Source organism: Typopeltis vanoorti, chromosome 4, assembly GCF_054136105.1.
Source record: "Typopeltis vanoorti isolate ZY-2024b chromosome 4, IOZ_Tvanoo_1.0, whole genome shotgun sequence".
NCBI classification, from domain to species: Eukaryota; Metazoa; Arthropoda; class Arachnida; order Uropygi; family Thelyphonidae; genus Typopeltis; species Typopeltis vanoorti.
This window is the reverse complement of record NC_143552.1, coordinates 18515318-18533769: the sequence shown is the minus strand read 5'-3', so window position 1 is coordinate 18533769 and position 18452 is coordinate 18515318. Positions and strand designations below refer to the sequence as shown.

The following is an 18452-nucleotide window of genomic DNA, read 5'->3' as shown; positions in this document are numbered from 1 at the left end:
GAACATGCTGTTGAATGCTGGGAGTGTAAATGATGTTTCAAGGTTCAATATGATAAGCATGTTGCTAGGTAAGTGGACCTCCCATGATGAGTCTATGGAACTGACCATTATCTCTTTCAGCAAGACAATGCTCTATGTCATAAGGCTGCTGCTGTAACTGTGTGGTTTGTGGACATGAACATCACCAAACTTGATGCCTCCACAGAGCCCTAATCTCAATCCTGTTGAACATATGTGGGATGAACCGGAGCATGTGGGTGAGGTCAAGAGACATCTGTCCCACAACGGTCCAGTGCCTACAGGAAGAAAGGTCCAAAATTCCCATTGATTGTTATCATATACTTCTGGAAAGTATGCCCTGTAGGATTGCTGCAGTCATCACAGTGAAAGGAGGTCCTATATCATATTAAAGTGGGCACCATAGCTGTTTGTTCCTCCCACTGTGGTCTTTATTGACTTCTTTCCAAGCTTATAATCCATGATAGGAAGAAGAAGAAGATGATGATGATAATAGTTGATTTGTAATTAAATTGAACAGCTGAATCCCTAATTGTCATAAAATTATAAAATGTATTGCTGGATTTCTTTAATTAAAAGTTCTTTGGATACAACAGAAACTTTTCAAACAATTATTTGGCTAACAACTACCAATTGTTTATATGGAGTTGCACCACTGTCCACATTATTAATTTCTGTTCAATCAACGCTTTACTGTAATTGATAATTTCATGCATTGGAATATATGTTTTCTGTTTCCTTAATTGTTATGCATTTGTGTTTTTTCTTTTGAATAACAATATTTTTATGTTGTTGTTATTTTTTTTTTTTTAAATTTTAAATGGAATAGGCTTTTATGCCACAAAAAAGATATACAAGTGATGATGAAGTTACTGAAGATATACTTATGGAATGTATTAAAAGAGTGGAAGTTGAAAATTCTATTGTGGTGTTTCAAAGTCTTTTAAAGAAAGGTAATATAAATATAGATTAAAACTTTTCTGTGTTTTGCATTGTGCAGTCTGAATTTATATTATTACTATTACAGCATATCACCTTTGGAGTCCTGGATTCATTGCACAAGACCATTTCACACGATGTGGTCATTCTACCTTGTACTAATCTCACACATAAGATTACTATACCTCACCAATGTATTTCTGTCTGCTAATTGTGGGTATTCTCCATCCACTTTGCCTGGTATATAGGAGGAAAAACCAGATTATTTGGTGACAGAAATAAAACCTGTTACCTTCATATGAGGCTGGCTTACTCACCTTCATTTGGAAAGCCCTTATAAAGGTTCTTCCTATCCTAGGTAAAATTCACTCTCAACTCTTTCTAACCAAAGGGCATCTTTATGACTGACAGCTACAGAGGGCCAGTCTTATATTTGATATTTTAATTGTTTGATTCATCATAATTGCTGATGTAGCAGTAGTCCTAAACAATTTTGGCATTGTTATTGAACATTTCTACTAGTAAAAAGGCTCATTTCTTTTCAGGGAATGAAGGTGATATATAATTAAGGATGTTTAAATGCCATAAAAAAGTCGAGGAAATATGCATTTAAAATACAAAATAGCTTTCTGTTTGGAAATAGTAGATTTCCAAACAGAAAACTTGTTTGTTTCTGTTTAAAATTAATTTTAAAACAGAATTTTAAACAAAACTTAAAAACCTTAAACTTAATTTTAAACATAATTAAAATTAATTCTGTTTTAAATGAAAGACTAATTATCCCCTCCCTCAACTCTTCATTCCAAAAAAAAAAAGAAAAAAGCAAGTCCGTTTGCTACCTTGGACTCTCCTATCATCCCAACATTTTTAATCTACTTAGTTTCTCTTCTCGCCAGTAGTTGGGTAGGTAGGTACCTTAGGCCTAAATACTCAGTAAAATATCCAAACTTGAGGGCACATATTATTATTATTATTACTATTACTACTACGTGACACCTCCAAGGAGGCCAAGGACTCATTGAGTGAGAGCACCACTTCTTCAACTCTGTCTCTACCACAATTACCAACCATACATAACCGCCACTACCATCATCATCTATGCTACTACTAGTATTTTTTTTTTTGTCTGTAAATTGCTTGTGTTTTCAAGGCCGATTTGTCTGTATGTAGGGTGAAAAACCCGAGTTTCCAGGAGAAAAAAACCCTGCTACCTCCGTATGAAATCGGCTAATTCACCTTTGACTGGGGGAAAAAAAAAAACATATACCGATTCCTCTCAGGATGACAAGAATCGAACGCGGGTCTTTTCCAATTGAAGGGCACAATGTACCATTGTTCTTCAAATTACGCTACAGAAGTGCTTATAATATCAGGACATCAATTAAAAAAAAACAAAATAGTGATTTAGGACAAAGTCTCCTTTTACATATAAATATTAGATTGACGAGTCTCATGTTATTAAATGTCCTAAAATTTATGTGAGCGAGAGACGTGTCCACTGGCTGACAAAAGTCTAAATAACTCCAGGTATGAGAATGATCAGCAGCAGCTTTTGTTTTTTTATGTGGGGGTAGAAGTTATTAGCTTTCCCCAGTTTGAAACCTAATATTAATTCTAGTAGGTTTCAAAGAGGATTAAAACCATGTTTGCATTTTAATGAGAATTTTTTTTGCTATGATGTTTATCGTTATCTATGTTTTTATCTATCTATGATTTTATCGTTATGCCGCAAGCAAAAGAAAGAATGAATGTGGAAGAATAACTTTATTGAATGCAGATGGTACACGAGTGTCAGAAGCTAAGGAGATCGTTCCGTTAATGAGTGCTCACTTTGCTAAGATATATCAACCAGGTGTATGTAGTATGGTGCACAGTGCTACTGCTACGTTGGATGAAGAGTTAGAGGTTCATGAAAATGAGGTTGAAGAGCTTTTGCGTAACCTGGATAAGAATTTGTCAATAGGGACAGATGGAATATCTCCCCATTTGTTAAAGGTGGAATATCTGCCCATTTGTTACCTTGTTGACATTTGTTTCAGGCGACGAAATTCGCAGAGTACTGCTACTGCATTGCAATAGTTTAGGTAGGACAGCTTCATGAGCGTTCAGCTGAATTGGCTAGGCCTTTCACATTTGTATAACTTCAGTCTCAGCTCAGGAATGATACCACAGGAATGGAAGGAATGTAATATAGTTCCATTGCACAAGGGTGGTGCACAAACTGATGCATCAAACTACCAACCTATTAGTATTTCTGGTGTGGTAGTGAAGATTTTAGAGAAGTTAGTAAGACCTCGCATACAGAAATGGGTAGACAATCATTCTATACTCTGCAAGGAACAGCATGGGTTTACTAAAGGAAGGTCATGTTTTAGCAATTTGCTCATATTTTATAACAATGTTACGGCCGAGTTGGATAAAGGAAATGGATACACTATGAGATTTTTCTAAGGTTTGATAGGCACTACACGATAGGCTGTTGTGTACACTGGAGAATATGGGATTGGAACATAATCTATTGATTTGGATACAGACAGTTAACAAAAAGTAGTATACAGTGGGTGTGAATCTGCCAGATTTAAGGTAACCAGTGGTGTACCTCAGGGTTCAGTCCTTGGGCCATTATTGTTCAATCTATACATTAATGACTTCCAGCAGGGTCTATCATCAGATTTGCAATTGTTTGCTGATGATGCAAAGATAGGCAGGGCAATCAGGGATGCTACTGATATTCAGCAATTACAAAATGATTTGAATAGACTGGAAATCTGGGCAAACGAAAATGGCTGTGAGTTTAATGTTAGTAAGTGTAAAGTTATGCACTTTGGCATGGTTAGAGATCCAGCAGCATATTATATTAGCACGGTTATGCTACAAGAAACTGAAGAGGCAAGGGATATTGGTGGATAAGAATTTAAAGTTCAAAGGTCACATAGCAAAAGTTGCAAGTACAATTCAGAGGATAATTTCTATGCTGAAGCAAACCTTTACATGTAAGGATAAGGAAGAAATTTTGCTTCTTTCTAAGGCTTTGATAAGACCACACTTGGATTACTGTGCTCAGATTTGGTCTCCTGGGTTCCAAGGGGATAAAGAAGCTGTGGAAAGGGTGCAAAGAAGAGTTACAAAGATTATATCTGGATTATGGGATTTAGATTATGAGAAACAGATTGCGAGTATGTGGATTACAGACTCTGGTTAACAGGATAAAGACGGGTGATATGATAGAGGTCTATAAACTTTTGAATGGGTGTTATAGCATTTCAAATGATGAAATTTTTCATTATATGGAAGGCAGAGAGAGAATACTGGGGCATCTATGGAAGTTAAGGTTGTTCTCAGTCAAGAAAGGGGTAAGAGCTAGGTTTTTCTCTCAGAGAACAGCGGGTGAGTGGAATAATTTGCCCTAAGGGGTAGTGAGTGCATCTAGTGTAAATGAATTTAAGGGAAGGTATGATAGCTGGGTTTGGTAATTTACAGCCTCCCTCAATGAGTCCTTGACTCTCCTCAGATAATAATAATGTTTTTACCTTGGTAGTTGATAGTATCTCTATAGAGCAACATCACCATAACCAATCCTAAATGGATAAATTAATCATTAAAAATTGGGTTTTAGTTTCAAGTTCACATCAACACTGCCAGAATTAAATTTACTCTTAATAATTTAAACAGTTGGAAGCCTTTTTCTTGATTCTTTATGATTTATTCATTGAAGATCTTAGGATCTTCAATGAATATATTCACCTTTTTTTTAGTGTTAAAGCACAAAGTAACATGTACTGCTGCCACTGTTATTTTTACTGTCAGCAGTACATACTAAGATATCATAGATATCCTAGTATGTACTGTATAAAAATATCAAGATACTTTATACTTAATTATTTTAGCATGCTTCCACAATAGAATTAATTGTATACTTTAGTAATGAAAGAGCTAGAAGATAAACAAATTGAATTATTTTATTTTATTTTTTTTATACAGGACTGTTATTCTCTCCAACAGCTCAGCATAGTCAAACCCTTGATTCCCAGAACTAAAAACAACAGAAGAAATTCTGCACCTCACTAAAATTAATCTACAGACATAATATTGTACAAGTTCTGATCTGTATGGGTAATCAGAATTGCTATCCTTCTTCCTCAGAAAGGACATTTTGACACAAAATCTTTATTTTTTTGGCACATTATAAACAAAAAAGGACCAAGAATGGATAGCCAATACTTTCATACTACCTTTAAATCAATTTTAAAGAACTTTCCTACATTCCACTTTTAATCTACTTCAGATTCTCTGAGCTTGTAATATTTTGCACTTTGGACAGATGAGCAAAAAACTGCTGAGATTTGTTTTCAGGAGAAAAGAAAATATGTAGAATATGAAAAATCCAGGTCTATAGGTAGAATTGGTGGAAAAAAACCAATTTATCATGGGATAAAGTCAAAGCTTGTGTCAAAACTGCATTTTTGCAGTTTATCCTCTAAGAGGATAAACTTGTTAAGAGTGAAATGGATAAGTAAACTCATCAAAGAAGAACTTTATAAAAATAAAATCGTAAAGAGAATTTTGTGCAAGTATGATGAAAAGATGCATATTCATTATAAATTTAGCACAAGCCAGATGAGTGATACAATATGGTAAAGAGTACAAAATCAAATGAAAATAAAAATTAGCTGAGCAGGTCAAAGAAAATCCAGTTATTCACAACATTGTAAGTAAAAGAATAACTTTGTTGAATGCAGTTGGTAGAAAATGATGGCAGTAGAAGAAAAAGTTAAATTTTTGAATGATCATTTCATCAGAGTATGTCATCTGAGAAAAAGAATATAACCGATGATGTGGATATACCAGATGTAACACAGATGCAGATGTGCATGTTAACAGCAGATGCAAAATGTATTGTAAAAATCTTAATGAAGATTCAGTGATGGGATATTGGCACATGTGTTAAAGGCATTTGGGAGAATTGCATCTGATTTGATTTTAATTAGCGTCACAGTATTGGCAGGTTCTCAGGAAGGTGATGTTGCTTTCACCCCAAAGATTCATAAGCCCAATACCCCCTGTCATATAGTTGATAGCATATCCAGTTCATTCTACAAACTTTTTAAAAATTCTACTCCTTTCAGAAATTTAATTTAAAAAGTCTTAACCTAAAAAAATTCTGACATCCTGTTCACCTTTGATATTACATTTTCTAAGAAAACGGAACTCGCGAGATTCCTTCTAAATAATGACTATATGATGGCAGTAATGATCAGGAAAAGAACAAATATCTATAGTATTTAACAAAAAACACAAAGATTATCTTCTTGAATGGCAGGCAATTTCAAGTAGACTGATGTAGACAAATATCAAATGGAGAATTGGACATTGAGACTGATTTGTGCATATGTTAGATTTTTGGAGAGTGGGTATGCTAGTCAGTCATGTGGCCATCTAGGCTGGCTGAATGGACATTGAGCCAAGGAACATTCGAGGAAGTTATGTAGAAGATAGGAGTAGAAATGACTGTGGGTAAAATATCCTTACAGATGGAGTAAGCGGTTGGGTAATCATTACAAATTACATACTAGAGCCATTTAGCATTCACTTTTTTTATGTATTTTATCGTCATGTTTCATTCTTACTTTTCTACTTAGCATTTAGAATGCTAACTAGGATAAGTTAAGGACTGAATGAGATTTCACTTCATGTTGGGAATGTGCTGAAGAACTGATGGACTGACCTGGCTGTTTGAAAGTCTTGCAACTGAAAGATCAAGAGCCCTAAGGAATGGAAGGAGGAGGATAAGATAGTGCCATTGCATAAGGATGGTAGTAAGATGGAAGCATCAAACTTTAGAACAGTTTGTATTCTGTGATTGTTAATATTGTGGATAAATTTGTAAGAGCTCATATATAGAATTAGGCAGATGATGGTAATAGTATTTATGCATGTCGGCTTGGATTTGTTAAAAGGCATTCTTGCTTCAGTTATATGATTAGCTTTTTTTATTAAAAGAACAAAAATGGTTAGAATAAAAAGCCAAAAGGCTAGTTTTCTGGCAATTGAATAGATATTAAATGGATAAGAATCCTATATTTTTAGAGACCTCAAAAAGGGTTGAAACCGGTCTGGGTAGTGACCTCCCCTCATAATGTAATGACAGTATTACATCTCCTAGGAGCTGTGTCTTACATTATGAGAGAATATCAAGAATAGTGAGGGAGCTTGCTCCACCTTTGCTTCGAATTGCCTTCGCCGATAGTTTTTCGGCATTGAAACTCATAGATCGTAGTTATCGATCTTGAGTTTCACTTACTGGCTATATAAAAATATAGGATTCTTATCCATTTAACAAAAATGGTTGTTGAGGGAATGTATATACTGTAATTTTTCTGGATTTTGAAACAATATTTTACAATCTACCACATGCTAATGTGGTAGATTTTACAATCTACCACAATCTACCAGAGAGAAAGATGGACGATTACAAATGGAATTCCACAAGGTTCAGTACTGGATCATTACTGTTTGCCATTTTATCAACAACACCATCACTGAATTGCCACAAGATATTCAGATTTTAAATTATATATTTAGTTTAATCTTTTATCCAAGTGTAAGCAAACAAAGTTTATGCCTGAAGTATCTTCAGGACTAGGGCAACTCATAGCAAAGGTGAACAAAGTTTCACATCACTTGCCTTAGTATCCCATAATGCAAATTTCTTTAATCCAGAGTAATTTAATAATAAGGTGTGACACCTTTTGGCAACTCACATAGGTAAACATGACTTCTGCATTGCTTCAACCTTTGATATCACCTCTGGATCTGGCTCCCACTGAAGAGACCCCAATAAAAGTCAAAACTGGTCTGGGTAGTGACCCTTCCCATAATGCATAGCATTATACATGTCCGCAAGGAGATGTGCTTTGCATTATGGGATACTAAGGCAAGCAAGTGATATGAAGCTTTGTTCACCTTTGCTACGAGTTGCCCTAGTCCTGAAGATACGTTCAGGCACAAACTTTGTTTGCTTGCACTTGGATAAAGGATTAAACTAAATATATAATTTATAGTCTAACCAAGTGGGGGAAAAAACTTCCAATATTCAGATTTGCAGGTTATGTGAATCAGCAGAGGATTATTAATAAGTGTCAATGTCATGTGGTGGTCCTGTTCTACAAGAACCTGATCAAACCATGTCCAGGTTATCATGTTCATATGATCTGGTCATCAGAATTTGAAATGTGGGATGCAAAAATTTAGAGGAGAATACAAATGCAGGTTAATAAAACTGAGATTTTTCAGATTGTAGTGAGAAAGTGAATTAGGAAAAGGATAAGCCCTAAATGTTATTAGAGGGAGTGATGAGTGTGAGAGTGATAAGTAATTTCATAGAGAGCAGTAGTTGCAAGGATTGCATTGCCTGAGAGAGTGATAAATGAGTTTTAAGAAGTGGTATGATAGACTTCACAGGGTCGCAGGTAATTCAGACTACCTGCAACGAGTCTCATAATTCTATGGAACTTCTGCATAATAATAATAATGTCATCTGCATAGAGCAAAGAACTAAGCTTAACATCTATTTGGATATCAGGTTTAATATCACTTTCCTTAATGTGGACCACACAAATTATAACAATGAAAATAGTATACAAGCCTACTTTACTAATGGCTGATTTGCAACTTAAATATGAACTATGCACCATTCTGTATAAGCTTTTATTTGGAATATATACATATATAATGTTTTTAACACTACACTGGTATCCAAAACCTATGGACGAACTACATTTTTACCTATATATGAAAAGATTTTCATTATTTCATGATTGCCTCCATAGCGCAATTGGAAGAACGACGATACGTTGTGCCCTTCAATTGGAAAAGACCTAAGTTCGATTCCCATCATTATGGGAGGAATCTTTATATGGACTTTTTCAATCGAAGGTGAGTTAGCCGATGTCATACGGAGGTAGCAGTGTTTTTTTAGTTGGTGTAGTGGTGAAGACGGAGAGTTGTACAATAGGTGTCCTCCCACGATGAGTCCTCGGACTCTTTGGAGGTGTCACGAATAATAATAATAATAATTACAGCCAAATGTGGACATTTATTGCCATCATACTAATAAATTATATTACACAAAATATGTGTTATAAATTTCATACAAATTAAATTGCAAATCTTTTTCACAAAAGTTACAAATTTCCCAAGGATGTAATTAAGGAATTAATGTACATTGCTTACAGAAAACTATACAGAGAGACATTTCTGTATGGAATATGTCCAACCAGAACTGTGCTGCAACTCTCACAACATTGTACCATGCTCAGTACCAAGAAATTCAAGAGGCAAACTGTCCCACTCCTCCAACAGAGCAAGGATAAGGCTTTGTTTTCAGGAGGAGAATTTCGAGCAGCAATGTGTCTCCCTAATGCATCAAACATGTTCTATGGGATTAATGTCCTTGGTCTCCAGAAGTATCTCCATTGCTTATGTATAATGCTCTGTTGCATTGTTATCCATAAAAATGAATTCTTCATGTACAGCACCATGGAACAGTTGAATATGAGGTTGAAGAACTTATTTGTAATATTGTTAACCAGTTATAGTCCCTTTATCCAGCACTTGTAGTTCGGTGCATCCATTAAGCATAATGCCTCTCCCACACCATGACCCCAGCACCACCATATCTATACCTTTCAAGAACATTCTCACAGCAGTACCACTTTCATGCCAACTCAAGTGTCATCTAGAATCAGAGGAAAAATTAAAATTATTCTCATCTGTAATGAGTGCATTAGCCCATTGGTGTCTTGTCCAATTTTTATGGATACAACATCACTGAAAACATGCCCTTTGATGAGCTGTGGATAAAGGGATGGAGACTACAGGCTTTTGGGCATATATAGGTCTATTTGTTGCAGATGTCTTGCCCCAGTTTTTCAAGATATTTGTGTACCTGTGCTTGAATGGAATCAACTTGCAAGCTAACCTATGCACTCTGTTATAACCAAAAATCTGTCTTCATGCTCCGTGGTAGAGCAAGGGTGACCTGTTAGCAAACATCTGGAATGCTTTCTACTGGTTTGAAGCATGCATAAACCTGGATACAATGCTATATGAGATTACAAACTCTCTCTGGCAATATCAGTAATTCTGCAGCCTTCTTCAAACTTTCCAATAATTCTTCCTTACATGAAATCATCTAGTAATGTATTTGAGAGATTACATGACATCCAAGTTTGCAACTTTATTCCTTCATGAAAAGAGCTTCCTTCAAACACAGCTTGCTCAGTGTAGCCTTTTGTCTTTTATCCTGTCGAGTGCTGCCATGTGTGACTCCTTTGCATGTGATTTGAAAATTTGAATGTGTACCCATTTTCTACCCAAAATCATCAGTTATACAAATTTACACCAGCTGATTCATCTGAATTTGTGGTTGTAATATTTAGAAATGGTGTTTGTCTTTAGTTTTGGACACTGGTGTTTTTCCCTTCTGGTACTTTATGATTTTTTTTTCTATAGAATTAAAGTTGAAATAGAAATCTGTATTATATTTCTACTATTTGTTGATTTGTTGTTGCAAAGATGCAGCAGAAATATGGCATTGGCAATCCTATTTCATTTAAATCCAGCTTGTTTCTGCACCAGTTTTACATTCAACAATTTTTCTTAGCCTTGTCTCATGTAACCTCTATAAATCTTTTCTAGAACTCTTAATAAGAAAATTTATATATGATTCTCATATTTATTTTCATTTCTCTGTTATAAATTGATTTGATGGGAGCTCTACTCCAGTCATCATGAATTCAGCCTTCTGATCAGTTAAAGCATTCAAAGTTATATCATGGAGGTACTATAAACTTTTATACTGCCATATTTAAGTCATATTCTGATCAAATATCATCTTCTACTGCCTTTCCACATTTCATGATTCAGATGACTTCTATCACAAGTATTAAAATGCACTCTTTATTGCATTCCTTCTGGACCTCATTTAATTTTTTTTTTAATAATTACTCCAGATATTCATCCCACATTCATGATATTTATCATCATCATCAAATTCCTGACATGTACCCTCAAGGGATGTACAGGATATGATAGTACTACATGAAAAATTTACATCATTACTAACTTCCTATCTACAATTTTCCTCCAAATCAGTCTGTTACTTGTCAAGACTCCAACGTTATTAGATCTTATATTTCTATTGTCTAAGGCACTTTGTACCGTATCAATCCACCTATATCTTGGTCTTCCTCTGGGTCGTTTTCCTGCCAACCTGGCAGAGAACACTTGTTTTGCTAATCTTTCCTCTCCCATTCTATTTAAGTGACCATACCACCTGAGATTAGCTCTGCTAATGCATTCCTGGATGCTGACAATGTCAAGTTCTTTCCTAATATCCTCATTTTTAATATGATATTGCCATTGATGCCATCTGTTCAGGTCAATAATCTTTCTCATGACTCTCATATCTGTGGTCTCTAGTCTTTGGTCAAGTGTTTTACTTCTATCCTTTTTAAAATTTTTCTGTATTCTTTTCACACACTTCCAGAAAGATTAAGAATTACACTACAATCTGCAGATCTGATTTTCAGTTTTTGACATGGTTTCCTTGTTTTAAAACATTCCCTTGGCTGATACAACATGATTTCTCAGGACTTTCTTCTGATATAAGGAAGATTTCTGACTTGGTCATGTATTCTGATCTTTCATGGTTACACTGTGATCAGCATTCATTATTAAAAAATTATGGAAACAATTTCCATGTTATAGTAAAACTTCAATTTAGCATTCCATGTGGATTGTAATGTAGCTTGTTTCTTTGTATATATGTGTATACTTCAGATGATGACCTTAATATGAAGGTCGTAATGTTGAGTGATTATTTTGGTTTATGAAGTTTTACTATAACATGGTAGTTGTTTCCATAATTTTTTAATAATGAATGCATGCTGATTATTTCACTTAGAAGTATAAGCATACTGAAGGCATGCTTATGGGGAAATCCTCCTGTTTTCTCCCTTAGCCATCTGTTATGCAGAGCAGTTTTTAAAACTGTAGGACACAACCCATTATTGGGTTGTGAAATCAGTTTAGTAGGTTGTGACCAGCATTTTTTTATTATTTATGAAACAGAATAGAAAATAAGAGTGTATCTTACAGATTTTGTAGCTTTAACATGTTCACCTTAGGCAGTGTCACATCCTACATTTTGCTTCAAGCCAGAACTTGCTTGATGGTATAAGTGTTCCTTCTGCATCAAGTGGGCATACCTTTACAAAGTTTTAAATGTATATAACATGTTAGTTTGAATGTTTTTGATTAAACTTCATTAGTAAAATTGGTATTGGTGAATGGTCTTAATGATACAGAAAATCTCAAATACAATTTTGAAATAGTTTTTCATTATGCAATGTTGTTTTCAGTCCAGCTGTCTCCATTTAGTACTAATTGCCTCTACATATAGTACATAGGCTCTAATTGTCTTTATACTGTATTGAATGATACAATAAACCTACTTATTTTGCTTGCATTTGCAGTATGCTTTCTGTTGGGGAGGGGATGTTTACCACTATACAGGGACATTTTCATTCCAATCTTTGGAAAGAATAGGCATAGGGAGAAAAAATCAATTTATTCCTGTGAATAAAAATAAATCTTTCTATGTTTTAGGGCAAGCACACTCATCATATTAAATAAAATATTTCCTAATTTCTGTTTTTTGCATGTGTTTTTTATTTCTTTCTGAGGGGAGTAAGCAGATCTTACAGGTAATGCAATACCAGGACATCTCATGGCAAAGGTGTAGCAAGCTCAAAGCCCTTTGCCATCTTCTAAATGGGATCCATATCAGATGTTAAGTTTGTTAAGTTGATAAGAACAGATAGTGTATAGTCACAATATAAAATGTATTTTTATTGTGGGTCGTGGTCAGAAAATTTTGAAAAATACTGATTTTGAGTATCTTGAAGACGTTGTTTTCTTATCCTAAAAGGAACAACTGCTTCTTTTAGGGTCTACTATGTTGGTTTTTTGGACATCTAGACCCCAGGGTCGGCAACCTTTTTGGAGTAAAGAGCCATGTTTAAAATTATATCTGTTAAAAAAATTAGGGAGCCGCACGTTTTTTTTTTTACAGTAACACGTTATCATACTTGTAAAACACAACACAGGGATGACATGTCACATGAAATTATATGATATTTTAAAATATTAAATAATAAAACAAAGATTTCCTTCTCCTTACAAAAGCATATGTATAAAATCCAATAGCATACTCATTTTTTAAATTTAAAATATCTTCTTAGTGCAACTTTTGCGGTTGAACTTCCTCGGATAGTTTCTCAGTATGCAGCGAATACGCCGTAATTTTCATTTTCAAACATGATGAAAGACTCACGTTGTTTAGTTGGTTTCTCGACTTACTTTTAATAAAATTCATAGTAGAAAATATTTGCTCACACAAATATGTCGATCCGAAAATCAATAGAAGTCCAAATGCGTATGTTTTTAACTGAATGTAAGCGTCTGGTAAACAATTCCACATGCCAAATACAGTCTGATCTTGCTTTTTAAGATCTTCTATTTCAGACCATTTGTGTTGTATTGCAAGGGTAGATTTTTGTCTTTCACAACTCCGCCAGGTCAGTTTTAAGATTTCTAAATTTTGAATTCCACAAATCCTTGGTTTTCAGGTCCTCTAACTCAAGTTGAAATGCAGCCTCATCAATTCCAGCAAAAGGTAGAAAATTTAATTTGGTAGGATTAATTTCAAGTGGTCACAATAAAAATGACATAGTTGCCTTGTTCTTTCTAAACTCCTTAAATCTCCCATTAAATTCAGATCACATATTTACCGCAATTTCTTCGAAAAAGGTTAAATTTATGGAATTATCAGCTCTTGTTGATATTTCTTCAACGTAGGAAAATGTAATAATGTGCCTTTCTCTAAGACTGTCGCAAACAAATATAATTTTTGTTCAAACCAAATCACTTCTTCTAAAAAAAAACTACTATATTTCCCTTTCCCTGTAGTTTCTTATTTAGTGCGTTTAAATGGGAAGTCATATCCACCATAAAGTAGAATTTTTGTAACCGATGAGTATCTTCTAACTGTGCATATTCAAGGTCCTTTTGTTTTAGAAACAACTTAACCTCTCCAAGGCAGGTGGCAAATCGCATCAACACTGCACCTCTGAAAAAGCTATCTTATTCTGTTATGCAAAAGAATATCGGAATATTCGCAATTGATTTCTTTAAGAAGTTCACAAAATTTCTGTTGAAGTAGCGGTATTGCCATTATTTTGTTAACAATTTCTACAACCAAATCCATCACTACTGTTATCTCTTTTGGAAAAGTTTGTGCACAGAGTATCTCTTGATGGATTATGCAGTGAAAGGAAAACACATCATGCAAAATTTGTTTTTTTAAATAAAGAAACAAAACCTTTTTTTTGTACCTTTCATGCTCGGTGCCCCATCGGTCGCAATAGATATTATTTTGTTAATATTAATACCCTTGCTTTTCAAGCAAGTGGTAACAGCAGATTCAGTGTCTTCTCCACGAGTTTGTTCTATAAGTGGCAGTATATTGATAAATTCTTCCTGAGGTCCTTGAGCGTTTGTGTATTTACAAATAAGTACAATCTGTGCAATGTCATCAACATCACATGATTCGTCACAGGCAATGGAGAATCCTGGTGTTGAATTTAGATCTGTAACCTGCTGATTTTTTGGGGTGCTTAAGGGTCAAAGCTGTATAACTGAGAGGAGACCTCCACATAGCCTTTAAAGGAATGCGAAGAACCGACCAGGGCTTCTGACCTAATGTCCAATCCTCACCTTCTCATGGTGCACCCTGTTGGGTATCTACTTTGATACTGAATGAACGAGGATGGACTGGCAATTTGGGATTTAGCCGACCAAATTGTATTCTTATTGGTTAAACCAAAATAAAAAATGATGGTACAACATGACAAAATTTCATGCCGGCTGGGGCGTCGCCCAGTTAAACAAGGCCCCCGTTCTTTTTGCCAGGGAACCAGGGCAAACAGCGAAAATTCAGCTACTGGAACAAATCTGAAAGCAAACCCCAACTCAATTTCACCAGAGTTAAAGATCGGTACTATCAACGTAAGAAGCCTGAATGGCAAAGAAATGGAGCTAGCACAGGAATTAGATAAGTACCAGATCGATATAATAGGGGTGACTGAAACAAAAAAGACCAAAACTGGTGAGATCTTTCTGAGCAATAAATACAAAATGTTATATTCAGGCAATGACAATCAAGGAAAAGAAGGAGTAGCCATAGTATTCAACACAAAATACGAGGCTAATCTTCTTGAATGGCAGTCAGGTCTCAAGTAGAGTAATGTGGGCAAATATGAGAATGGGGAACTGGACAATGAGACTTATTTGTGCCTATGGTCCCACAGAAGGTTCTACTAAGATAGAAGTGGAGGAATTTTTTGAGGCTTTAGAAAAAGCAACTGACACAATGAAAAATGAAAAGTTAGGATGGGGATCTAAATAGCAGAGTAGGAAATGATTGTGAGACATACAAAAATATTTTGGGAAAATTTGGAGAAAAGAGCAAAGCTAATAATAATGGCAAATATCTGTTGGATTTCTGCTCAGGACATGGACTGGTTATTACTAACACCATGTTCCAACATAAAAATGTGCACAAATTCACATGGAGAGAAGAGGCTAGGAATAAGAAAAGTCTCATTGACAATGTTATTGTTGATAGTGATGTTTTCTCCCTGGTGCAGGACACCAGAGTGTACAGAGGATTTGAAATTGGAAGTGACCACTATTTAGTCTTGAGCAGGATAAAATTGAATTTCATATTGAAAAGAATAACATGTAAGAAAGTTTTAAAGCGAATAAAAGTTGAGCAGCTCTCAGATGTGAACTGTAGACTAAAATACAGAAAGATTATTGAAAATAAAATAAAAGAGTTTCAGAACAGGAATCAAACCTTGGAGATTCAGTGGCAAACTCTGAAGAAAACATTCATTGATTCTGCCAGAGAGGCATGTGGTGAGGTTGTGTGCAAGGATAAAAAAATCAGAACTCACTGGTGTACACAGGAAGTTAAAGAGGCAGTGAAGGAAAAGAAGAAAGCATATCAAAAGTTCCTGGCAAATAAGTCAGCTTTTACTCTTACAGAATACAGAGACAAATGTAAGAAAGCTAAACAAAAGTCATGGGAGTACTTTGGCAAGAATATAGAAAATAAATATCAAGTAGGTGGCAAAATATTCTGGAGGTTGTTGAAGAAGCTCAGGAATGGAGGAAAGAGTGCTGTAAAAGGAGTTTGAGATGATTAAAGGTGACATGAAAACAGAAGAAAAAGATATCCTTGAAGTATGGAGTAATTACTTTGAAAAACTGCTAAATGAAACAAGCAGTGATGACAGCATAGTGATAAAAAACACTGACCATGCATGCAGTCAGGAATACATATCCATACCTGAAGTAGAAAAAGCCATCAATGGCTTGAAATGTGGAAAGGCAGCAGGAGTAGATGATATTCGACCAGAAATGCTGAAGTATGGTGGTATAAAAGTCTTACAGTGGCTACACTGCATAGTTCAGAAAGCCTGGACAGAGGGACGAATTCCCGATGATTGGAGTAGAGCTCTCATAGTACCCATATATAAAAAGGGAAATAAAACTGAATGTGAGAATTACAGAGGTATTTCCCTACTGAGTGTTCCTGGCAAGATCTATGCAAGTATACTTGAGAAACGGTTGAGAAGAATTGTGGAAGAAAAGCTTGGTGAAGAACAAGCTGGATTCAGGCCAAATAGAGGCTGTCAGGATCAGATCTTCACTTTACGACAAATAGTCGAGAAAGCATGGGAATATAACAAAGATCTGTATTTAAGTTTTGTCGATTTGGAAAAGGCATATGACAAGGTGCCAAGAGAGAAGCTATTCAATACGCTGCAGTTATATGGTGTCAATGGGGCATTGTATCAAGCAATACTTAGTCTTTATTTGAGTTGTAAGTCAGCAGTTAGAATTGAAGGAAGTACTGGAAGATGGTTTAATGTTAAATCTGGTGTGAGACAAGGATGTACATTATCCCCTCTGTTATTCATTATCTATATGGATCACATTATGAAGGAAAGTGGTATTAAACCTGATATCAAAATTGGAGATGTTAATGTCAGCTCTTTACTTTATGCGGATGATGTTATACTTCTAAATAAATCCGCTACAAGTCTGCAAGATTCTCTGTCTAAATTGAATAGCTGTTGTAATAGATATGGTATGAAGGTCAGCAATAAAAAGGCAAAGACAATGAAAATAGGCAGAATCATTGAAAATGTCAACTGTGTTGTGAATGGAGAACCCGTGGAACAAGTAAAACATTTCAGCTACTTAGGCACAATTTTTACTGAAGATGGTAAATTAAATATAGAAATAGACAACAGAATCAGTAAAGCTGGTATGGTGGGAAGTCAATTGAATAAATTCATATGGAATAAGAGAGAAATTAGTCGGAACACTAAATTAGCTGTATACAAGACAGTGTTCAAACCAGTTTTAACTTATGGATCTGAGAGCTGGGTCAGAAGTAAAACACTTGACCAAAGACTAGAGACTGCAGATATGAGAGTCCTGAGAAAGATTAGAGGCATGAACAGATGGCATCAATGGCAATATCATATTAAAAATGAGGATATTAGGAAAGAACTTGACATTGTCAGCATCCAGGAATGCATTAGCAGAGCTAATCTCAGGTGGTATGGTCACTTAAATAGAATGGGAGAGGAAAGATTAGCAAAACAAGTGTTCTCTGCCAGGTTGGCAGGAAAACGACCCAGAGGAAGACCAAGATATAGGTGGATTGATACGGTACAAAGTGCCTTAGACGATAGAAATATAAGATCTGATAATGTTGGAGTCTTGACAAGTAACAGACTGATTTGGAGGAAAATTGTAGATAGGAAGTTAGTAATGATGTAATTTTTTCATGTAGTACTGTTATATCCTGTACACCCCTTGAGGGTACATGGCAGGAATTTAATGATGATGACCTGCTGATTTGTTATATCTTCTGCCATTCGTAAAATTCTGTCCCTTACAATCTTAGCAAATAATGGCATGTCTTTTATTTTTGTAATTATTTCTACTTTGTTTTTAAAATCGCAGAAAAGATATTTGGACATTTAAATTAAACATTCTTTCACATATTCGCCAACCGTAAAAGGTTTTTGTCATTTAACAACTTCTTAAGCGGCCACAAAACTAGCAATAGTTGTATTTCTTGATGCTTTTATCCATTTAGAAAATGAACATTAAGTTAGGTTTGCTTTGCCTTGCAGCTCTTCTACTGCCTTTTTTTCTTTCATCTCCCCATGGATATGCTTTGTCACATGTATCATGTTTATTTAAAAAATGTCTTTGTATATTTGATTTTGTATTGTTTGAAAGCTTTTCATGGCATATTAAACACATTGGAAATCCTGCTGTATTTCCTA

General features: G+C 35.1%; 1 protein-coding gene across 1 annotated transcript in view; it reads left to right on the top strand.

Annotated features, from left to right (window-relative positions):
- Window positions 1-853: 853 nt before the first annotated feature.
- The window catches only part of LOC150107135 (small ribosomal subunit protein mS39-like), a 369834-nt gene continuing 352235 nt past the window's right edge, over window positions 854-18452 (top strand). Inside the window, exon 1 of the mRNA XM_090391018.1 lies at window positions 854-971. Within this exon, the coding sequence (XP_090247144.1) occupies window positions 854-971 (118 nt within the window). The remainder of the gene's footprint in view (window positions 972-18452) is intronic.